General features: G+C 31.1%; 1 protein-coding gene across 1 annotated transcript in view; it reads left to right on the top strand.

Moving 5' to 3' along the window:
• LOC134688059 (uncharacterized) overlaps positions 1-25,209 on the top strand; it is a 47,334-nt gene that overhangs the window by 17,834 nt on the left and 4,291 nt on the right. The window contains exons 11-37 of the mRNA XM_063548526.1: positions 666-882; positions 1,794-1,937; positions 2,506-2,732; positions 3,106-3,310; positions 4,363-4,469; positions 5,074-5,293; positions 6,389-6,550; positions 7,059-7,306; positions 7,704-7,914; positions 9,375-9,490; positions 9,940-10,150; positions 11,889-12,035; positions 13,057-13,283; positions 14,310-14,508; positions 15,057-15,163; positions 15,543-15,756; positions 16,448-16,615; positions 16,879-17,148; positions 17,605-17,726; positions 18,077-18,135; positions 18,667-18,815; positions 20,584-20,835; positions 21,197-21,412; positions 21,783-21,929; positions 22,730-22,834; positions 24,010-24,104; positions 24,878-25,066. Coding sequence (XP_063404596.1) covers positions 666-882; positions 1,794-1,937; positions 2,506-2,732; positions 3,106-3,310; positions 4,363-4,469; positions 5,074-5,293; positions 6,389-6,550; positions 7,059-7,306; positions 7,704-7,914; positions 9,375-9,490; positions 9,940-10,150; positions 11,889-12,035; positions 13,057-13,283; positions 14,310-14,508; positions 15,057-15,163; positions 15,543-15,756; positions 16,448-16,615; positions 16,879-17,148; positions 17,605-17,726; positions 18,077-18,135; positions 18,667-18,815; positions 20,584-20,835; positions 21,197-21,412; positions 21,783-21,929; positions 22,730-22,834; positions 24,010-24,104; positions 24,878-25,066 — 4,734 coding nt within the window. The remainder of the gene's footprint in view (positions 1-665; positions 883-1,793; positions 1,938-2,505; positions 2,733-3,105; positions 3,311-4,362; positions 4,470-5,073; positions 5,294-6,388; positions 6,551-7,058; positions 7,307-7,703; positions 7,915-9,374; positions 9,491-9,939; positions 10,151-11,888; positions 12,036-13,056; positions 13,284-14,309; positions 14,509-15,056; positions 15,164-15,542; positions 15,757-16,447; positions 16,616-16,878; positions 17,149-17,604; positions 17,727-18,076; positions 18,136-18,666; positions 18,816-20,583; positions 20,836-21,196; positions 21,413-21,782; positions 21,930-22,729; positions 22,835-24,009; positions 24,105-24,877; positions 25,067-25,209) is intronic.

The raw sequence follows: 25,209 nt of genomic DNA, 5'->3' as shown, positions 1-25,209 counted from the left end.
GTCTGTCTATGCGTCCCACCATCTGGTCTTGTTAGCACTCTTATGTGTACAGTTCTTGCCAGAGTTTTACAGCAATTAGGGTTGAAGACCCATTGGCCGTAGTCTGCTCTATGGTGGGGTTGTTGTATCTTTGACACATTCCTTATTTCCATTCTCAATTTTATATCTATTATTTATAAACAATGCACATAATCATGATTATGGCAAATATCTCTTCAATATACCAGTACACATATTTATATATATATATATATTATTTGAAGAAACTTTTCCCAAAGAACTTTACAACTAGATCTGGTATTTATATGGCCAACACAGGTCACCAATTGTGTAATATTCATGGACTTACTGTAAATGTATATCTTCTTTATTATTGATAATAAGACATGTAAGAGTAATCCTCTTTTAGAAAAAGTTTTGCTATCATGATTAATTTCCTCCTTTTAGGTTAAAAAAATAAAATTTTCTTTTTTCTTTCTACAACAGTAAAATGACCCCTTATCTGAGGGATAGCCCCACATTTAAGGGATATCCCTCATTTGGGGGGTGTTCCAACCCTATTAACATCTTAAAATATGCTCTGAATATAGACAAACCTTAGTCCTACATGTATAGGATATGCCTTATATTTTCCTTATTTTACATTTTTGTGCTGATATTTCCAGGTAACAGACTCTGAAGGACTTGCTGTCACTGCTTTTCCCACTGTCAGAATCATTGATGTTAATGAGAAACCAGTGTGTCACTATGTCAATGGAACCTATATTATTAACAAAGATGCATCTCAAACTCCTGGTACACCTATTGGCAAGGTTAACTGTACAGACCCAGACTTCGGTGATCAGACTAAATATGAGATAGATGGTACCCAAGCAGTTTTAGGTATTATATAAATGTCAAGTCTTAATTACCAATATACCTCATTGACATTAAGTTGCAAGTTTATTGTGTTGTGCATGGATAAATATATTTCATGCATGCAGAGTTTGAAATAAACGAGAAGCTAAATCTTATAGCCATATATAATGTCTTCAACGATGAGAAAATCTATAAATTGCAAGAAATTTAATCAAAACCTGATGGTACTTACTTGATATCTAAATCTTCAAAGGTTCATCACTACTTTTGAGATACATATAGATTCTACCACTGCATCGAGTGTGATAAGATATTTATTCACTCGAGACAGTTAAATTTTCAAATTTAAAACGCGAGGCTCCCAGAGCATTTTAAATATTTAAAATTTAACTGTTGAGAGTGAATAAATATCGAATTACACGAGATTTCGTGGTAGAATCTGCTTCCCTCATGATTTTGAAACAATATGCAGGCAAACATTGCTTCTTTGAGACTGATCTGCTAAAAGATGTGTTCTTTCTATGTGACGTCTTCAGGCATGGTCGCCTTTTTTCATGCCGTCACAAGAGAAAAACAAGACAATTTGACGTCATAATCGGATTTTAAGCAATGAAGAACTGAGATCAATCGAACCACACATTGATTAATTTTTTTTAATACAATGGGTAAAGAAAGGGATAAATTGACGAAGAATTAGAGAAACAAAATATACAAATGCTTTGATTGATACATGTGAAGGTTCTGTTTAGAAGCTCAAATCTAAAACCAATGATATGGCCATTATGGAATTAGCTCATCTACTAAGACCTAGAGATTATGGATATATATATACATATTGTGGCTTTTATAAAGTACTGCTTTGGCTAAGGTGAAAACATGGTGCATATTTTTGAATCATAGATGTTATTATTACATGCTGTTAAATTTCTTTTCAGATACTTTTGATATAGGTCAATTAAGTGGTGACATCAGTTTACGAAAACAACCAGAAACTGGTAAAAACTTGTTTGAGTTCAATGTCAAGGTTACAGATAGGAGTGGACTGACAGCTAGTATCAATGTCAAAGTATATTTCAGTTGTAAGTGTAACTTCTTTTTGTATGGAATAATTGTGACATTTTAAACGGCAAAATAACAAATTAGACATTAATGGATAACAGTTATGTAACTCAACATATTGGATAATACAATGTACATATACATCAATATGACTTTTTTTCCCTTTGAAAATAAACTTGTTTGGGAATCTTTAAAGAATTTAGCGTAATGTTTTGTGGACTTTTTTCTTCAATATGGTTTTGATTTCCCCTTGATGTTTTCGTTTTTATGAAGTGAAAATATTATATATAATAGATGGTGATAATATTATTAGGCACCACCAATACATCATTTCATCATTTGGGGAGGAGGGCTTTAATAAAAAAAAAAAAATTTTTGTTTTAATAACAAAACTTAGTACTGGAACAAAAAAGTTACTTTCACTCAATTTTGAATAAACAAATCATTTGAATTCTCGTGTACATTTTTTTCCATTTCTTTATGAAAAACCATGTTCCCGCCGAATAAAATCAAAATGGTCAAAGTATAAACTACATTGAACTAATAATTGAATATTCTTTTAAGAGGATGGAGATTTTTTTTCTTTAGTTTATCCACCAAGATGTGGATCAGAGATTGAAGTTCTGAAGAATGAGGACAGTATAAATTGTGATACCATAGACACTGGTTGTGTTGACCCTCAAGGTGGAGTAGTGAATTATACAATTGAGGGATCATCAGCAGACGCCGGACTGTTTAATGTCACAGGAACAAATGATGGTAAACTTGTGGTCTGTCCTATTACCAGCTTGGTGGGAAAAGTTCGTACTCTACAGGTATGGTAAAATCAGCATTGCAGAAATATTCCTAGCAGAGAATATCTGTATGTAAATTCCATTTAAAATTGGATCATAATAATGGAATTTAACAACATATTGTGTATATAAATGTGTTTGTGACATGTATGAATAGGTAACTTTAAAACTGTCGAATTCCAACATATGTCTAATTTATAGATGGTAAGTCTCTGATTTTTATACAAAATGACAAACAAATCCTTTGAAATTATGTTTTAAGTATTGACTAATTGTTTTAAAAATAATATTCCAAAAAATGAAAAAATAAGCTTTTATATCTTACATTTTAAATAGAAGTTGCAGATATTTTTAAAATATATTAAATGAATGCATTTGATTGATTTGTTTTTAGTTTGAAGTATTTGCTGTAAATAAAGTAGGACAGACTCCAATACAGATGTCAATAATAGTGAGGGATGTTAACAGCAATCCATACTTTGTAAGGCTTCGTAACTTTACTGTATCAGAAAAGGCATTCCCAGGTACAGTGATTGGAGTGGTAACAGCTGAAGACCAGGATACAGTCAATCAGTTCAAAACTCTGCAGTACTTTATTGGTAGGTTTTAGTAAGAATAAAAATTTGATAGTTTAAAAAACTATAAGTTTGGCAAGTGCTCATGAGAATATGTGGGGATAGAAATGCCCTTTGCTGTCAGGGGTCAAAAAGTCATTTTCAGTTAATTAGTTGAAATTTTATTTTCTTGTCAGAGGTCTGAAATATTAATCGGAAAGATTTAAATGTAATTCATCAAAATCAGTCAATGTTTTTATCCTCATAAAGAAAATGTACATATTATTGTCATGGGCTAAAAATTACCGTTAAAGTCATTTGGCAAGATTTTTTACTTTTATTTGTGATGAGGGTATCCCATTTAGGACCCTCATGTGGATATAACTACTTTTAGAAAACATCTCTAAACCTGATGATAGATAATTGATTTGTTTTTGAGTATATTATACAGAGAGCATATTATACAGATCTAGAGAGTATATTATACAGATCTAGAGAGTATATTATACAAATCTAGAGAGTATATTATACAAATCTAGAGAGTATATTATACAAATCTAGAGAGTATATTATACATATCTAGAGAGTATATTATACAAATCTAGAGAGTATATTATACAGATCTAGAGAGTATATTATACAGAGCAGCTAGAGACAAAGTATTCAGAAGGGTATCTTTTTTCAGAATGCTACAATTCTGTATAATATATGTTCTCAATTAATTTCCATCTTTATTACTTTTTATACTTTCTTGCACTGTTATACACACCTCATAAAAAAAGAAGACGTGGAATGATTGCCAATGAGACAACTGTCCACAAGAGACCAAATGTCATAGAAATTTTAAACAACTACATATAAGTGGATCCTTATGTTGTAAATTAACAGTTTTTTGTGACGAACAGCTAAAATACTACAGCATTATCATGGATTAGTTTTGTCTGTTAAAACATCTATCTTTATCACTGAGTTGAACGGACAGGCAGAAGTAATGTCCGACAACAGGAATTTTGTAACATTTGTAACAGCAGTATTTAGAAATTTTGAGGTGGGAGAGTTTGAGTTGACTAACAACAAGTGCATTTCTATTTTCTCAGATGATGTACAGTTTATATTCAACATGGACCAAGCTAAAGGAGAGGTCAGACTTGGACAGATTCCACTCAATGCTTCAAGTGTTCCTGAATTTAGCTTACAGTTAAGGGTGAGGCTTCTCTTTATTTTAATGTACATGTATCATTTTAAAACTCAATTACTCTTGAAAAAAGTATTGGTCATTTAACACTATAACAATAATAAATAACCATAGTTGGATTTTTTGCAGGGGATTGGGTGGGTTGGGGTGCATAGAAGGTAAAAATAAACTCTTTAAAATGTTCCTCTCACTATATTATGCTGTTAAGGGGCAGATTCAGGCATGTAACCCCCCTTTTCCCCTCTAAATTTTCAAAGTATGGGTTGTCATCAGCTTAAAAAAGAATATTTCTGGATTTACCCTGCTATTGTAAAAATGGTATTTGTTACAATGAAATTGACAAATCAAACACAGCTACAAAATGCTTGTGAACTGGCTTATAATTGACACTATATTAGATTTGATATTAGATTGAAAACACATTTCTTAACTGCTTTCACAATGTTAATGCAGTGCCCTTACTTTTGATGGGTTCTGATTCTACTTTAAACTGTAATAATGGTCTCCACCCAAAGTAAGATGGTACCTTAACTATGGTTCAGCTAGCAAGCATTCTTATCAAAGATGTCAACCTTTATCTACACACTCAAGTCATTTTAATTTTGATTTTTAGGTTTCAGATGATGGTGGCCTGTCAGACACCACGACTGTCTACATAACAGTTATTGATGAAAACGATCCACCAGTGTGTTTGAATCCATCTAATATTATACCTGCCAATGTCGATCTAACCACACCTGTTGGTGCAATCGTTACAAGCCTTGTCTGTTGGGACTATGACATGAAAGTCAAATATAGGACTATAATATACAACATTACTGGAGATAATGATGGTAATTTTTTTTCAGCTTTTAAAGGCATTAGTCCAGTGCATTATTAATCATTGAGAAAAAAAGTAGAAAAAAGTCATAACTTGAAAAAATACACCAGAACCTATCTTTTTGATTACTTCTAACGTGATGGTACCCAAATTGCACCTATTTTGACAGTTTTTTCACCTACGTTTTTTTATGATCAAGAAAAAAATGTCCATATTGTGTTTATTTTGTAGCCCTATCCTTCTTGATTGTATAGGTTCACCAATTTAGATTTTAATCCATATTGAGTCATTGAAAAATGGGTTTGAATCAACCTCCAAACTATTCATGATTCTGTAATGAGGAGTACCCAAATTGCATCCATGCTTAGATTCACATCGTCAAAAGTCTAATAACCGGGCTTTTGTTTAATTTCTTCAAATATTTTAAACAATTGGATATTTGTTCATGCTTACTCTTCATATTTTACGAAATGGATAGTTGTGATATATTGTATTTGCTAATTTTAAAAAGATGACGTTTTGATGACGTCGCATGGTGACGTTTTCGTACATTTTGTTTTTTCAGTAAACAGTCCATCTGTTGATAAATACTGTGAACGTTTTGTGTATATCTGAATATGTTTACCTATGTTGAGAAGTGCATAGTATCAAATCATAAAAATACAAATTGTTTAGTCTCTAGGAAATCTTGTAAGATTTTTGTTGCTATTTTTTTCTAAATAGGTGCAATTTGGGTACTCCGTGCAATTTGGGTACCCTTACGTTATAGAGTTAAGTAAATATATTTTTTGTCAGGACTGAACATATTTTATAAGGCTATTAGCTTGGAACTTTTGCTGTAAAGTGTAGATCTTGATGAAAATACATAAGTCTGGATTGATGTTGAAATATCAGTTACATGCAAACAAACTTTTTATCAGAACATTTAGTAACTTTAGACAGAATTAAAACCTTTGTCATAATAATTTTCATTCCGATATATATTAAAATCCTAAGATAAGTAAATTAATATTAGTTAAAAACTTTTTTTTAATTCAGAGGAAAATTTAAAAAAAAAGGTTAAAAATGTTATTACAAATTGTATAGTTCCTGCTTCATGTGTTTTCAGGGATATTTTCTGTCAATGGAAATGGTCAAGTAACTGTTGCCAAACCTATACCAAGAAATTCCAAAAGTTTTCGTTTCCAAGTATATGTATCAGATATTGTGATGATTGAAACTGGTAACCTAACACAAAGAACAATATTAGATGTTTCTGTAGCAGTTAATAGTAAGTACTGGTATCTGTTTATAGAAAATTTGACAGATATTAAATATTGGTTCTCTCTTGGTGTATCAATAAAAATACAATGACTGTTAAATCCGCCTAAACTTTTGCTTATAACTTTATTTTAGTTAAAAATTAAAGTTATAAAAGTTTATTAAATTGTTTGGTTCAGTAGTATGTCATCAATTACTGGTCCAAATGACTAATGAAAGTGTAAGAATTTTGATAATTTTGTAATACTCTTAATGTAAAAACTGCTTAAACACTGACTGAACCAGTAATGCTTGAGAAATTAATGGAACAAAAGACCACTACATGTAATAGGTCCAAATTTTTTTTAACTGATCACATACCTATGTTGAAATATATTGTATGAGCACATGGTTTAATTATTTCAAAGGTGACTGATATGTATGAATTTATTGGCTTTCAAACATTTGGTTTTGACAGTTCCTGGTGAAGGTAAATCCAGAATAGCATGAACTTTATAAATATTTTATCACTTTTACAGCCAACTATCCACCACAATGTGAAAAGATTATAAGCAATTTGCAGATAGAAGAAACTAAGATTGTTGGTGATTGTATCGAGGAAATAATCTGTAATGATGTTACCCTGGGTGACATTACCATAGGAACTGTTACGGGGACAGGAAGCTCCTATTTCGAAGTTAAAAGTCGTGCATCTAGTACTCAGGGACAAGTGCCATTGAATTTGTGTGTTAAGAACAATATAAAGGATAGAATGGGGTCTTATAGGGTACTTTTATTATATAAACCACAGCTAAATTAACGTTACTGGTCATTAATTAAATAAATAAAGATTCTTCTAATACATGAAGTGTGATATGTGATTTATTTCTTCACCTTAGATAATTTGATTTTAGGAATTCATATCCAAGACTTGCTTAGAGTCTTATATATTGCTAATGAAAATGTATTGAAAATGTCAAAGATAGCCTTTCTTGTATACCATGAATGTTTTAACAAAGTGAGAAATTCACAAAAAAATAAATTGCTTTAAAGAAACCTAGAAAGAACTCAAAGTAAAAAAAAAGTATCAGAGAAAATAAGTTATTTTACAATTTGTTTATTTGGTAATGATGGTAAAAGATAATTTTCTGGCCATTCAGCATCTGTAACTAATGTTATTTTAGGTAGCAGTAACTGTGACCAACGGCTTAGGTACAACTTCAGTTATATGGAGTCTGGAGATTATTGATGTCAACGAACCTCCGTATTTTGTAAATCCTCCATATAGAGCCTTGGTTCCTGAAACTGTGGGTATAGGAGTTGAAGTTTTAGGTGTAAGCTGGGCTGATCCTGATATCAGACAAGATTACAAAACTGTCACAGTCACATCTCAAGGTAATACATGAGGAAAATCATTTCGATTTACAAATTTTATGACCTGTCTTATTATTTATATTATTTCTTTTCTGTTATCTTATTTGTATTGCTTAATTAATTTTGAGGGATTATCGTTAGAAGAAAAAACAAATTTTTATTAGATTAGTTGTTCTCCATCTCTGTGGCTCTCCTGCATCTTGTGAAATTATTGTCAAATTATATTAAGGACATCATAGTTCTTAAATTTGGATTTTCCTGAAGTATGAAGATTTTTTTCAAATTAAAGAGAAATGAATATATGTTATAATTTCCATCTATTTTGTTCTTGATTATAGTATCATAAGTAAAATCATATGAATGACATTCTCTTCAAAAAAATCTTTTTTCCACATTCCATATAAATTACATTATTTTTCTCCATATTTTACTTTATATAGCTACTGGTAAGTATAAGATAGCACCAAAAACAGATATGGTTGAACTCTGATTTTCTTGTTTTTACCCAGCACAAACTGTTTTTGTTTAGAACTAGTTTTTCCCCAGCTTATTTTTACAATCCATGTACCTTGTAAATTGTTTTATGTATATCAAAAATTTTGGCAGAGTTTTGATATAGTATCTCAAACAAACCAATCAAAATCCCTTTCTTGTTGAAGCACACATTTAGTTCGATATCTTAGTTTTTATCTGCACAAATTATTCATTAATATTGTTATGACTCACTTAGATGTCAATTTTAACACAGAAGAAAATGACTTTTTTGGCACATAAGTAGTGCCAATACAATATTTTCTGTTGTTAAAATGGTTCAATTTTACTGTCAATTCAGAAATTATTGTGATGTTTTTATAATTGCAATAACTGCAACAGTATCAGGAACTGATGAAAACTTGCAGTCATAATTTCAATAAATTTCCTCCAGATTTTTTTTTGTAATCCCATTAATTATATACTTTTTGTTTTTGACAGAAGTCATGACAATCAATGATATATCCACATTAATTTCTCCATTTTAAGTTTTTCTACTGTCAGAAAGATAACAATTATTTTATGGTTCACAAAAAGAGGGGAAAAAATGATGTATAAGTAATATGTGAAAATGTGTATATGTTTGCAGATAATTCAATGTAATCCCAAACTTATTGTACTCCCAAATTTCCAATATTAATTTTGAGTTATCACAAGAGATTTTCAATTTTAGATTTTTCACAATGTCAACAAAACTTTCAGGAGTGAGTTAAAAATTCTGGTATTACAAAGTAAAATAGCAACAAGTATACCTGGATAGACACTAACATCTTATTACATTTATAATAATCACTTTCAATGATGATATTTTCTTAAGGGTTAATGTTTTGTAGGAATGATTTTGAATATCTTTTAAAACAGACATAGCAAAATAAGATCTTTTCCTTGGATACAAGTTTTTTTTTTTATTAAATATCAGATATACACATTTTTTTTCTTTTTAATTTTAGCACAATCTCCATCTGATGCAGCAGAGAACATTAACTTTATAGCTAATTTTAATAAATACTACATAAGGAAGGTCCAGAATGCATCAGTACAGAATTTCTATTGGTTTCAAGTTACGGTAATTACAAATTATATTTAATTTATAATTAATTTTTTTAATGTTAAATACACAGATATGTTTGATTCAAGCAGTAAAACTGTTTAAGTTAAAAAAAAATATGGTGCAAGAAATATATACCTTCCTGTAATTAACATCTATATACGGTCATATACCGGTAGAACCATTCTAACATATTGCAAATTTATAATTGCTCAATTTCTAAAATAGTACTCAGTATTTCTTAGAAAGAAACATGTCTTTATTAGGAGTTTACATATTCCAACATCAACAAAACCTTCAAAATGATGAATGAGTTGAACATTGTATATTAAGACTTTGTAGAGAGTGTGATGAAAGTTACTACTCCCTTTCCACTTGGCTCAATATATTTGTAAATGAGCTATGAGATGTACATTGTTTTATTGAGGAACTGCAAGATATTGAGTTTTATGATTTTTACTCTTCAGGCTACAGACCTTGCAGGTTTATCATCAACAGCCAATGTGACCATTGAAATCCAAGATGTAAATGAACACCCAATCTGCCCATTTACAAATAGAATGATTACCATTGGACTATTGACCAATGTTGGAGAAGTTCTGGACAGTATGGACTGTTATGATACAGACAAAGACAACGATAACAGAAATCTGACATACATTATAACACCACAGTCAGGTAGGCATGTTATATAGTGGTAAATCTGACATACATTATAACACCACAGTCAGGTAGGCATGTTATATAGTAGTAAATCTGACATACATTATAACACCACAGTCAGGTAGGCATGTTATATAGTGGTAAATCTGACATACATTATAACACCACAGTCAGGTAGGCATGTTATATAGTGGTAAATCTGACATACATTATAACACCACAGTCAGGTAGGCATGTTATATAGTGGTAAATCTGACATACATTATAACACCACAGTCAGGTAGGCATGTTATATAGTGGTAAATCTGACATACATTATAACACCACAGTCAGGTAGGCATGTTATATAGTGGTAAATCTGACATACATTATAACACCACAGTCAGGTAGGCATGTTATATAGTGGTAAATCTGACATACATTATAACACCACAGTCAGGTAGGCATGTTATATAGTGGTAAATCTGACATACATTATAACACCACAGTCAGGTAGGCATGTTATATAGTGGTAAATCTGACATACATTATAACACCACAGTCAGGTAGGCATGTTATTTAGTGGTAAATCTGACATACATTATAACACCACAGTCAGGTAGGCATGTTATATAGTGGTAAATCTGACATACATTATAACACCACAGTCAGGTAGGCATGTTATATAGTGGTAAATCTGACATACATTATAACACCACAGTCAGGTAGGCATGTTATATAGTGGTAAATCTGACATACATTATAACACCACAGTCAGGTAGGCATGTTATATAGTGGTAAATCTGACATACATTATAACACCACAGTCAGGTAGGCATGTTATATAGTGGTAAATCTGACATACATTATAACACCACAGTCAGGTAGGCATGTTATATAGTGGTAAATCTGACATACATTATAACACCACAGTCAGGTAGGCATGTTATACAGTGGTAAATCTGACATACATTATAACACCACAGTCAGGTAGGCATGTTATATAGTGGTAAATCTGACATACATTATAACACCACAGTCAGGTAGGCATGTTATATAGTGGTAAATCTGACATACATTATAACACCACAGTCAGGTAGGCATGTTATATAGTGGTAAATCTGACATACATTATAACACCACAGTCAGGTAGGCATGTTATTTAGTGGTAAATCTGACATACATTATAACACCACAGTCAGGTAGGCATGTTATATAGTGGTAAATCTGACATACATTATAACACCACAGTCAGGTAGGCATGTTATACAGTGGTATATCTTTGAGACCTTTAACCTTACAAGAAATATTTAATTCAAATTGATTTAATATGATTTTGCTTTGCATTACAAATATGAATGATGTCTTTTCGTTGATCCATGAATTCTGCTGCAGAAACATTAATTTGGGTTGGGTTAAAATTTTGTGGTTTAGATTTGTCTCTATATAAGTTTTCCTAGGGATTAAATTTTCGTGGTTTCTGTTAATTGGAAGTGATATTATATAAAAGTTAAATTTTTATGGATTTTTTTAATTTCAAGGATATATTATTTCCACGAAATAAACGATATTTAATTCTCCACAAAAATTTCTGCTTTTACAGTATCTGTCAGTGAAGACCCATTGGTGACCATAGGCTGTTATCTGCTCTTCGATCAGATTGTTTTCTCTTTGACATATACCCCATTTCAATTCTCAATTTTATTTGATATGAAATAAAACATTTTACTGTATTAAATTTAATGTATGACCTGATTTTCTATTTACATTTCAGATAACTTTGGTATTACCAAAACTGGGGATATCACATTGACCTCACCATTACTAAGATGGAAGGACCGCTACGATTTATTTATAATTGTATCTGATGCAGGAACTCCACCATTAACTAGAAATATTAACATGGCTGTTAACATAAACAGTAAGTTGGTATAAAGGATGTTGATTATTTATGCTTAGTTCCACCATTTTCAAAAATGGCTGTTTTAATGGACAGTAACATCTTAAAGTTGTTCATCAGAGCTTGTATAAACATGCACCTCTGTGTTGAGATATTGCAACTTAAAACATGCATCAGTTAACATTCTTACATAAAAATATTAAAAATATTACCTTGCTTTGCTTCTAAATACAGACAAAACCATGTGGATTAGAATCTTCATAATTAAACCCCCGCTTTAAAAAAGGGGAGGGAGGTATACTGTTTTACCTCTGTCTGTCCTTCCGTCAGTCCATCCGTCCCATGAATATTTTTCGTCGCATTTTTCTCAGGAAATACAAGACAAGGATTCCTGAAATTTGGTTTCAGGGTTTATCTAAGTCAGCTATATCGTGTGAAGCGTTTTCAGATTGATCACTTGACAACTTCCTGTTTACCAAACACTTGTATGATTTTACACATGATAGCCAGGTTGAAAATTTTTGTCACATTTTTCTCAGGAACTACAATACAAGGATTTCTGAAATTTGGTTTCAGGATTGATATAAGTCAGCTATACCATGTGATGCGTTTTCAGATTCATCACTTGACAACTTCCTGTTTACCAAACACTTGCATATTTTTACACTATTAATGTTATCCACTTGCAGCGGGGGTATCATCAGTGAGCAGTATCTCGCAGTTTCACTTGTTAAAATAAAAATAAGTGACTGTGTATTTTTTTATTGGTATCTGTTCAAATTTTGTACAATAATCTATCTGAAAGATAAGATAGATAACTGTACTGGAATGCGTTTTTTAGCAGTACATATTATAAAATAACACATAACATAACTGGATTCTAAATTCTTCATCTACAAAATAAGTTAAGGCTTGGAAATAAAATAAATGCTGTTCACAAAAAAGAACTTTCAAACCAATTCACAAGAGTATTATGTTAGATTAAATCAAATCATAAAGTGTATGAACCATATTGAATAAATCTTTATTATGCTATTTTCAGGACAAATCAGAGCAGAGTGTTCACCACTAGTAGATTATCCATCTATATGGGTAAAAGATGCTTGTGTAAAACTGAACATGAGTTGTACTGATCCTACTCTACCTGATACAACACATCTACAATACATTACATTAGGAAGCTTCTCTCCACAAGCATTCAGCCTCACAACAGTGTCCCAGGGTGTGTTTGAACTTTGTTATAAACTGCTTGGCGACAGCAATACCCAGGTAAGATTTACAAGCAATGCACATAATGTATGTACATGTTTAAGCTTAACAAATTACTAGATTTTTCTTCTATGACACAAATATTGTTACAGCTGTGTTCAGAGCTCCAATATTTTCAAAACATGTGTACCTATTGAGCAATGGAAAACTCCAACAGGGACCCATTACAGCTACTTGATGCAGGGATCTATTTTTAGAATGAAAGGAAAATTTCCAATTATAAATATTATAGATATAGATTTATGTGATGACTGTAAACAGATAAGGGTAAATAGCGCAAACGGTAGCCAATAAAAGGGTTGAGAACTCATGGTTTTGGCATATAATTGGGTTTTCCTTTGAATTAATTGGGTTTTTGAACCCTGCAATGGGCAATTGCATTGGGTTTTTTATTATTTGTATTGCGTGATGACACAAATACGCAGCTTATCTGGAGCTTTGCTGTGTTTTAAGGCTGTTTAATTGCAAGTATTTGTAAAGAAGATTAAACAATATACTTACACTATCTTGTATTTCGTCTTCATTACTGCTTTTAAAAAGTAAGGCATGGATGATCGTCAGAATCATTTTAAGATCTTATGGTATTAAAACAAAAGAATTTATTTTTGGGATTAGAAAGTTGGACTAAGTTTGTCTGTATTCATTTCACATGCTGAAGAGCTTTCTATGTCTTTGAATTTGTACTGAAATCACAATATAGCAGCTTCATATGTGTTTTTGAGATACTGACAACATTTAGTCTTATTTTTTAACAAGTAAGACCTTAGGTAGTTTCAAAAGATTACATGGCTTTAAAATGCACTTTTACAGTAAAATTTGATAAACTTTAAAACGTAGATGAAAGAAGATGTGGTATTATTGTTGACTGACAGCTATCCACTTAAAACCAAATGATGGTAGATGTGATCATGAAAGAATCTACGATACGAAAGGAACAGATGTTTTAGAATAACCTTTACCTTATTTAAAATGATACAGTTAAGATTGTACAATTTTTTCTCAGCAATGTAGCTTCTTATTTTGCAGTTAATTGTGACTGTCAAAAATGGTCTACTTGACTATGTATATAACTTAGATCTTCAAGTCAAATATGCTGCATCTACGCCAGAGTTTACACAATCTAAATATGTCAAGGAAATCCCTGAAGATGCTGTTGTGGGTACGTCTGTACTACAGGTCAATGCTACAGCCAATGGAGGGGGCAACATCAGATATTCTATACAAGGTAAATACAAACTACATATATAAACTAAGGAAATGTGGTGTGATTGCCAATGAGTATAGAAGATAAGGGGAATACATTTATGATGTTTATACCCAACAACACAATAGATTTAAAATAGAAGATGACTATTTGAAAAAATAAAAAGAATATGTCTATACCATATATAGGTAAAATTTAATAGTATTTCTTTAAAGATGTGTACATATTTCCTGAGGGGGAAAACACACATTTAGTTGCAAGTTTGAGTGAAATCCTTTTTTCATACTCATATTTTCAAAGCTTTGTAAAGTTGACTTCAGCACTTTCTAAAAGTTATAAAAAAATCACACAAAAATCTAAGGATATTTAAAACCAAAAAGGGAGCTAACTCTCCCATCTGTTCAGCTTAATTTACATGCTTATCTCTTACAGTGAAATAAATATAATTTATTTCCTTTAACAAAAAATCCTACAGTAAAACAGAGTTGGTATATGCCTTGTAGATTTGTTTCAGAAGCACAAATAATTTTGTATCCAATGAATTCATATTTTTTTCTGTTTCTTTATAGGGACAGCATATCCTGGTGTGTTAGAAATTATACCTGATACAGGAATTGTAAAAACTAATGCATCTTTAACTATATATGCTAACAAAGTCATTACAATTCAAGTACAGGTAAGTTTTAATGTCATGATCTTAAAAGCAATCTTACATAATCTTACTGTATAGAAACTAAAGTTGATACTATGTGATGCATTTTCAGATTCATCACTCAATATTTTCAGATTCATCACTCAACAACTTTCTGTTTACCAAACACTAGAATCATTCAACACTATTTAAATTATCCACTTGCGGTGGAGGTATCATTATTGAGCAGTAGCTCACAGTTTCACTTGTTATACCTCAACTTCCTATGGATGACATTTTCTGTCAAAATATGAATGTTCATCTAAGAGTTTAACTTAACACTTTGTTTTAATCATCTTTTACTCAGTATTTTCAGACTATTAAAATATTTTAGAATGTATTCTTGTCATGGTATTTTTTCCAGGCATATGATCTATTGTCACAACTGAAGTCATCTGTTGATGTAGATATTAGAATTGAAGATGTTAATGAACCTCCTGAATGTAAGCTAGGACTTCCTGTTGTACCTGAAATTAGAGTGGACACTTCCATTGACACCATCATCCAGAATATAACCTGTACTGATCCTGATGTAAAGGCAGAAAATAGAGATCTGGATTATTCCATTTCAGGATCAGGTATGAATATTTTCTTTTTTATTGAAATGATAATGAGAATTTGTAATGTCAACAAATAATTTGAACTCAGATATTTATCTATCTATTTAAGGTATTTTTCTGATTAAGATTTTTGATATTTACAAACTTTTCTTGTTTTTTTATGGAGTCAATATGGAGTATATATTTCAAAGATATATAGTAAACAAATGATACAAAAATACAAGAAGCCATTAGGTCTCTAAAAAGATTTTTATACAATATGTCATTGAAGCTCTCTTTTAAAGGTTTAAAGTCAAGAAAAGCTGAATTAAGAAAAAGAATTAACTGAGGCCATCTAAGATCTATTAATAACATCAAATTCCTTTAAGAACAATAACATTCAGGATATAATGAAAGACAACACTGATGAGTCTCCTTATTTATAACAGACACAAAACAAGCATCACAAATATATTTGTTTTTCATCTTTTTTTTTAATATAAATAAGGCTGTTAGTTTTCTCGATTGAATTGTTTTTCATTGTCTTATCAGGGCCTTTTATAGCTGACTATGCAGTATGGGCTTTGCTCATTGTTGAAGGTGGTACGGTGACCTATAGTTGTTAATGTCTGTGTCATTTTGGTCTCTTGTGGACAGTTGTCTCATTGGCAATCATATCACATCTTCTTTTTTATATCATTTGTTTAAACTTAAATATATTCCATTTCAGATGTATTGACATATTTTAAGACACAGAGTATCAGTCCTTATATGGTTAAATTAGCCACAAAAGCCTTGTTATCAGTTACCAAGGCCAAGTTTGATGTTATTGTTACTGTTAAAGATGGTGGACAACCTCAGCAGACCATCACTTTGCCATTTGAGCTTCATGTTGATCGTAAGTAATAACATATACTATAAAATTCCTTGCATAATTAAAACTAACCATAAAAACGACTGGTAGACCATTTGTGGAGTGTCATTTCAAAATAATAAAATTTTGTTTATTGAAAAATGAATCTTTTTCCTCTTTTCAGATTAAATTCATGTGATGACTTCTATTATAAAACCATATAGAATGGGACTTCTAAATAATGCATGTAGGATTTAGAAAAAGATCAGGAAAAGGAACTACTACTAAATGATAATTTATCTTTTCAGTGACACCACCAGTTCCTACACTAGAAGTATCTGCAGTTAACATGACCGCCATTAAAGTTAAATGGTTATACCAAAGACAGGATTTCTACACAGTTACCAACAAGTTTACCTTAAAAATTAATACCATAGAGATGGATTTACCTGTGAACAAGGACCAGTCTCAGAGTTATGTGGTTAATCTTGATCCAGATACAGTTTACAATGTTAAGTTGGAGGCTGATACCAACTATGGAACTGTAATAACTCCTGTGGTTTCTGTGAAAACACCAGGTAAGGGGAGATAATTTGAGGAAATGAAGATTGGTAAGGGGAGATAAGTTTGTTTCAGAAGTGAAGAAACAATGTGCTGTTACTTTAAACAGACACAAACAGAGGAATATTGCTTATCTCTCATGAAAAAATCATGAATATCTTAAACAAGAAGAATAAACTTTATATTTAAATTTAAAGATTTTAACATCCAAGCACGACTGAAAATTCAGAACTATGCTTTGAATTTTATCACAGTCAAAAGCAAATGGATACTTTATTTTTTTTGTAATATTGCTTCCCAAAAGGAGAAAAACAAATTTTCCCTACAATATGATGTTTCTAATTGTAATGCCAAATTAGAGTTTTGACCCCAGTTTCATGATCCCACTGAACATAGAAAATGATAGTGCGATAGAGATGGGGCATTCTAAATTTCTGAATTTTCAGTAATGGATATATTTTTTAATATTTCAGCTGTACCTGTACTGTCAACTTTTGTTGCATCTATAAAGATTACTGATGATAACTTTGATTCTCAGTTACTAGATACACAATCATATAGATATGTTACTCTGTCTGAAAGAGTCACAACAAATGTAAGATTTCATTATAAGTTTTTGTATGAAATAAAGTGAAAGATTTTAAGACATTTGTTTTTGGCAAATTTATCAATGTTTTATCATTTTTATATTGTGAATTCCTTCACAGATGCTCTGTTAGTATTAATTTTAAAAAATGAATTTACAATCTTATTTAAGAAACAGATTTATATTTAATTTGTGAGTTTAAGATAACAAAACCATACGAAAATGTATTTGTTTTCATGAAAATGCATTATGTCTCTATCACTTTTGATATTTATTGTCTGTACATGTGATATTTATTGGTTTCACACTTTTCAATAAATGTGTAACAAAATTTTAACTATTTTTTACATATTTTACAGATGGCCTTTGTTCTGAACAGAACTCCAGGTTTTGTTTCTGTTTCAGTGATGATGTTCAGGTAAGAAAGTAAATTCTGATTTAACACTCGGAACATCATAAAAACTTGTCCTTTTATAAAAATGTTATGTGATTAAAAGGCAATTTTGTCTCAAAACTACGGTTGTTTTAAATTATGAAATACTTGAATCATGGACATGGACAATGATAGATAGGAAATCACCTTTATCTGTGTTAACTGTAGAATAAAACAAAGATGGTGGGCACTATGTAAATATTTTTTCAAGACTTCAAGGTTCAACATTTAAATATAATTTTTTCTTTTATTAAATTCAGTGTTCAAATCTGTTGGTTTCATGTTAAGTTATATAGTATTAGAAAAAGAGTGTTAAGACTTTTGTCTGTTATATTATTTGCAGTTAAATTTTCTGAATCTGCCATATTATAGAGAAGTAAGATTGAAGTTAGATTTTCATGTAACTTAGATTTTATTCAGTTTTTATCATTATATAGATATGAAAACTATATTTTTTTAGAATAGGTAGTGTTGTTGTCAACTCTTTAGTATAGATATGTACTCTGTATTTTTCAGAAGAGGGAGTGTAATTGTAGACTCATTATTGACCGTAAACCAGACAGGAACAGTAGCAGGAACCTCTAATTCTATCAGACAGACAGTGTCCACAGGATTTGTTGGTCAGATGTCAGTTGATCCTAATTATGTTATCATTGGAAATGGGGGTATGTAATATATCAGTGATTATTACATTGTAACCTGTGTTATCTGACACACTGGGGGATCAGAAAAGGGGTCAGATTAAGAGGCTAGGGTGTTGGAGTACTCAGGTTCTTTTGCAAGGATATGCATATTTTAGGAATAGAAAAATGTGTCATTTAAAGCAGGATGTTGGAATACTCAGGTGTTGTATTAGTCAGAATTTTTAATAGAAATAAAAAAAGGGTGTGGTATGATAAACAATGACACACCAACCACCAGAGTCCAAATGATGAGATATAAGTATTTATATTGATGGATATTTGTAAGTAAGTATGAATGATGATGGTATTGAAAGTCAACACCTGCACAGATTGTCTAATATTTTCATACGCATCAAATGATACAAAAATCATACATGTGAACCTCCCTACGGGAGTACAAAACTCCCGTTTTCAGGGGTCTCCTCCCGTCCAGGAGAAAAAACTCCCGTGTATGAAATATTTCATGAATGAAAATTTTCAGACGCCATATTTGATCATTTCTTACTACTGTACAGGTGTAATTGACACCTGTGTTAAATTTTACCTGTATGTATGTACTGGTAAATGCCTCCGATATCCGAAGAACCCCTCGAAAGCTGCGAGGGTACAGTGGCATCCATGTACACTCCCTAACGGGATTAATGGAGATGTGTCACTAACGTATATTTATACATCAAAGAAGATGTATAATTATATGGCCTCACTTGACAGCTTGGGTGTCATACATACTGGTAATCAACGATGTTTACCTCTGGCTAACTGCCGTTGTGGTTGTGTTAAAAAAAACGATGTGTATTGGGAATATTGAAATACATTTTTGTTACTTCCCTTTGTTTTATCCTGTTTTCAGTTATTTTGCTTTTAAAAATGTAAATTGTAAAAAGACTATAAATGATTAATATTTTTATCAAATAATCATAAAAGGATGTTGATTAAATGAATTTAAATGTTTTGGGACAAATAAAGAAAATATTAATTTAAAATTAATTTTGCAATCTAGACCTCCTTTCAAGAATGAAATTGGAGTTTATATATTAAATCTGTTTAGAATGATTAATATTTACATTGAGCTAGAAAAAGCAGAACATTATATACTGATTAAGTCTTTTTTTAAAGTTTTCTTCAAATATGACTTTAATAATGCTGAAAAGCCATGCAGTACCACTGTTAGGAGTGTTTGTTATTTTTATAAATATTTTATGATATTGCAAATATACATTAAGAGCTTATTTCTTTCTTATTTGTCTATACATTTACCAATGATAAGGATATGGAGACATGAATAAAAATCTATACAGATAAGATGAATAAATCCAATGATTAATTTGCAAGCAGTGAACAATCATTTATCAAAAACAAAACAAAACAAGAAACAGATTCTTCTTAATATTTTAATTTATTCAAATAGAAAGGCAATAAGGGTACATGTATTATAAACATATAACAATTTGATGGATATTTGAAGAAAAAACACAATTTCTACATCATATGGTTACATTTACGACAAAATTTATGTCGATAAAAAACCTCCTGATCTGAGTCCTAATCTCCTGACCAAAATTTCCAAATCTCCTGATCTGAGTTTCACAGTCCATCACGTGTATGAAAAATACTGTCAGCAATTATGACAAAAGATGAGTTTTTAAATGTTCTCCTTAAAGAAATACACCTTGAAGGATGAAAGGCATACATTTTTATTGTTGAGTTTTCTGTACATTTTCACACATCTATAAAACCATATATCTTTCAGATGGATATGTTAGAGTGACTGGTATATCTGTTGTTGGTAATTACTACGAAGATACCAGTGTAACGTTTACCTGCTCAGCTGATATCATTGGTCAGGTGGGGACTGTAGGTATTACCTGGAAACTAAAGAATGCTGTTATTAATCCTACGACTACTTCACGATGGAGAACAGAGACGTTACCTGATGATACACAGTACCCAGGGAGAAGACAATATCAATTAAAAGTCAACCCAATGCACACAGGAGACACAGGTTTGAATTAGATCAGAAAAATATTTTAAAATTGCATATTACAATAAGTTGATAAAAGACTTGGTTCTTTTAGCTAAATGGAAGGAGATACAGGTTTAAATTAGTTTCCAAAAGTATTTTAAAATTAATGATTTAAGTTCCTTGCTATACATAATGAGTTGATGTAAACTTAGTACACTAAGCATAATAAAATGATATTTAGAAAAAATCACATAACATGCAGACTTACATTGTATCATAAGTCTAAGAAACTTATAATTAAATTTACCAAAGAATGCTTTTATAGTTGTTATTTGGTATCTTAACAATTTCACATGAATCTTATCTTGGATTTTTATTCACTTTCTTGTATAATTGACAGGAAATATATCTTGTCACATTAGTGATGGAAAACTTCAATCTGATTGGACAATAGATGTTGCAGTAATTGGTAAACCTATTGTGACTATATCACCAATGACAACCACTAAACACCAGGGAGATTCCATTAACATTATCTGTCAGGCGGTAGAGACATATGGAACACCTTCATCCATTACCTGGCACAAAAATGGAGAGAGTTTTAATGGGGGACCAGGTAATATTTTTATTGACATATGTTTTATGAGGAATTGAATGCAATTTTTGATTTATGTGGGGAATTTTCATGCTAAAACAATCAAATGAAAATCTTAAAGACATCAGTCAACCAGAAATTTAAATTTCTTGATAATTAATTCATAAGCTATTTAAAAATTAAAAAATTTAATTCCTGACATTAACATGATTTATGAGTATATTGTATTGGTTAAAACAATGTTAAATTATAGAAAAAAAATCAATGGGTTTGAAAAAGAAAATACAATGACCTGAAACCATTTGGTGTTGTTTGGTTGCAGTCTTAATGATTTATACCTTATATCCCCTTTAATATACACATAGTGATTGCATTCTTTTATGTTATACAGATGAAATAATTGATCGTGCCAACTTCACCTATCATGTGTTGAAAATCTCCAATATACAGACCTTCATCAGTTATAGTTGTTTGGGAGTGAATGTAGCTGGGACTGGGAAGCAGGCTACAACTACTATTACTGTTATCAAGTCTGGTAGTAAGTGTACAAATGTTTATGATTAACATCATTTGGAAATGAATTTGTCAGCCGCATGGCTCAAGGGCTGATATTGACGGAGGGCTGATAATACATGCGATATGAAAAATTACATGTTATGATCTTTTTATCATATGCTTCAACAGTAGAGAAAAATAACAGATTCATATATTGATCCTTTTACGTTAAAAAGAATTTCAAAGAGTGAAAAGTTCACGGACGTCGGACCCAAAACTTGATATATTCGATATGAAATCTTTCTATCATATGCCTCAACAGAGAAAAAAAAAACATTTTAATATGGAAGAATCGACAAAAAAATAATTCAACAATATACATAGTGAACATTGTAACAATTTTTTTTTTAAAGTAACTTTCTTAATTATGTTTCAGTGAAACAATTAAAAAAATTGCATTCTTTTAATTATTTGTTTGGGTTCTTTTATCTGGTTTTTTTTTTTTTTTTTTTTTGATTATTTTACACAATATATATAAATATTTAGAAATATACTTTCCAGTATTCAAATAATTGTTTTTTTACACTACTTTGTAATGTTTGTCACTGAAAACGTAGCATTGAGGTGTATTTTCCGGAATTTGCAGAGTATCACCGGAATGCCATGCGATAAAGTTACAGAAAGGCATGTGATAACAATCAAAGCATGTGATAAACTTTTCATATCAGCCCGCTAAACACCAATTCCAAAAATATGGAAAATACGTTGATTTATGCTGTTATCATATGGTAAAAATCATATGTTATTTAGTCTAAGTATATGATAAATTTTGATATTTTACAGTTTCTTACAAGTATTGCCCCACAGACATTGATATTTATGGTAAAAGATGGAACGGTACCATTGGTGATACTGAAGTTATTGTTCCATGTACTGGTGATAAAACAGGTAGGTTTAGTTGTTAGAATAGCTATGGTAAAAGATGGAACGGTACCATTGGTGATACTGAAGTTATTGTTCCATGTACTGGTGATAAAACAGGTAGGTTTAGTTGTTAGAATAGCTATGGTAAAAGATGGAACGGTACCATTGGTGATACTGAAGTTATTGTTCCATGTACTGGTAATAAAACAGGTAGGTTTAATTGTTAGAATAGCTATGGTGAAAGATGGAATGGTACCATTGGTGATACTGAAGTTATTGTTCCATGTACTGGTGATAAAACAGGTAGGTTTAATTGTTAGAATAGCTATGGTAAAAGATGGAACAGTACCATTGGTTATACTGAAGTTATTGTTCCATGTACTGGTGATAAAACAGGTAGGTTTAGTGGTTAGAATAGCTATGGTAAAAGATGGAACGGTACCATTGGTGATACTGAAGTTATTGTTCCATGTACTGGTGATAAAACAGGTAGGTTAAGTGGTTAGAATAGCTATGGTAAAAGATGGAACTGTACCATCGGTGATACTGAAGTTATTGTTCCATGTACTGGTGATAAAACAGATAGGTTTAGTTGTTAGAATACATATTTTACTGAGTCATCTATTATACCCCTACTTTATGAGAAGGGGATGTGTTGACTTTGACATTTTTCCATTTGTCCATTCTTCCAACAAATATTTCCATCAGACACTTCTCAGGCACCACTAAAACAGAATTACTTTATTTTTTATCAGCAGCTTTTAAGTGATAAGTAGAAACTTTAAAGTTACTTGTGCTCAATTTATGAGCATTTTATTTTCAGACTGCATCGGTTCTTTCTTCGTCTGTTCTTCTGTCTGTTCCTCTTTAGGTTAAAGATTTTGGTCAAGGAAATTTTTGATAAAAAATTCCAATCAACTTGAAACTTAGTGCATATGTTTCCTATTAAAGATTATTTTTCTTATTGTAATGCCAAATAAGATTTTGACTCCAATTTCACAGTCCACTGAACATAGAAAATGACAGTGTGAGCGGGAAATCCATGTACTATGGACACATTTTTGTTTTCAGATCATCAGACACACACTTCCAGTTTGCCAATGCTTTGTTTTAAATGATTTTCTATATTTATAAATTATTGTATATATGAAGGTTATGACTTAGAATAGTATAATTAAAATGATTCTTCATTTATATAGGAACTGTATCAAGGTTTTGTATGAAAGATGGTATTTGGGAAGATCCTGATTATAGCAGATGTGTCAGAATTGATCTACAGGAAGTCAATGCACAGGTATGACACTGTTTCTTATTCATACAATCTAGCTATAAACAATAACATAAAAATTTCAATCTAAGTGTAAAATTTTATTGGCAGTCTACATAAGTTGCTTGGTAATTATTAGTCTTTTCATATTTATTTTTGAACATTTGTCAATAATATTGGTAAATTTTTAAAACTCAAAATCCTCTGTTTTTTTTCATTTTTATTCTATCCAAAAGTTACACACAAATTTAAGCCTATCCCAACACTCTAGGTTGTCATTATATATTACATTGTGAAACTATAAAAAGAATACTCAATAGTTGTAGTTCTTCCAATTAAATTGAGAAATTAGTGCATATATTGTGATGCAATAGGTATCTCAAATAAAATTGAGGAATGTGTCAAAGAGACAACAACCCGACCATAGAAAAAAACAACAGCAGAAGGTCACCAACAGGTCTTCAATGTAGTGAGAAATTCCTGCACCCAGAGGCGTCCTTCAGCTGGCCCCTAAACAAATATATACTAGTTCAGTGATAATGAAAGCCATACTAATTTCTAAATTATACACAAGAAACTAAAATTAAAATAATACAAGACTAACAAAGGCCAGAGGCTCCTGACTTGGGACAAGCGCAAAAATGCGGCAGGGTTAAACATGTTTGTGAGATCTCAACCCTCCCCCTATACCTCTAACCAATGTAGAAAAATAAACGCATAACAATACTCAAAACATGTTTTATTTTGTGTCAGGTTGTTAAATCATATATATGATAGATATATCTTCTTTCTTTCATAAGTCTGACAATTTGAAGAATGGTGTAGAAGTTGCTGATGTCGATAACATTCTCCAGACAATGACCGCTCTGACATCCGATAACTATGGAGAACTGACCTCTGGTGACCTTGAAGTGTCATCGTCTACCTTAGATAATGTAGCTGACCATGCTTCTGAAAGGACAGACTCTCTTGTTGTAGATCAACTAGATGTAGGTATTTTGGTACTGTTTGAATTAACCAAGCAGGTTAAGATAATATAAAAGATGTCTATGTCTGGAATAATGTTTTTGACCAGCCGTCTGTCTGTCAATATGTCAGTCCTGTTCTAGTCAGTGTTACTCCTCTAAAACCA

The sequence above is a fragment of the Mytilus trossulus genome, chromosome 10 (assembly GCF_036588685.1).
Source record: "Mytilus trossulus isolate FHL-02 chromosome 10, PNRI_Mtr1.1.1.hap1, whole genome shotgun sequence".
Classification (NCBI taxonomy): domain Eukaryota; kingdom Metazoa; phylum Mollusca; class Bivalvia; order Mytilida; family Mytilidae; genus Mytilus; species Mytilus trossulus.
Note: the sequence above shows the minus strand (reverse complement) of the source record. Positions and strands in the feature narration are given on the sequence as shown.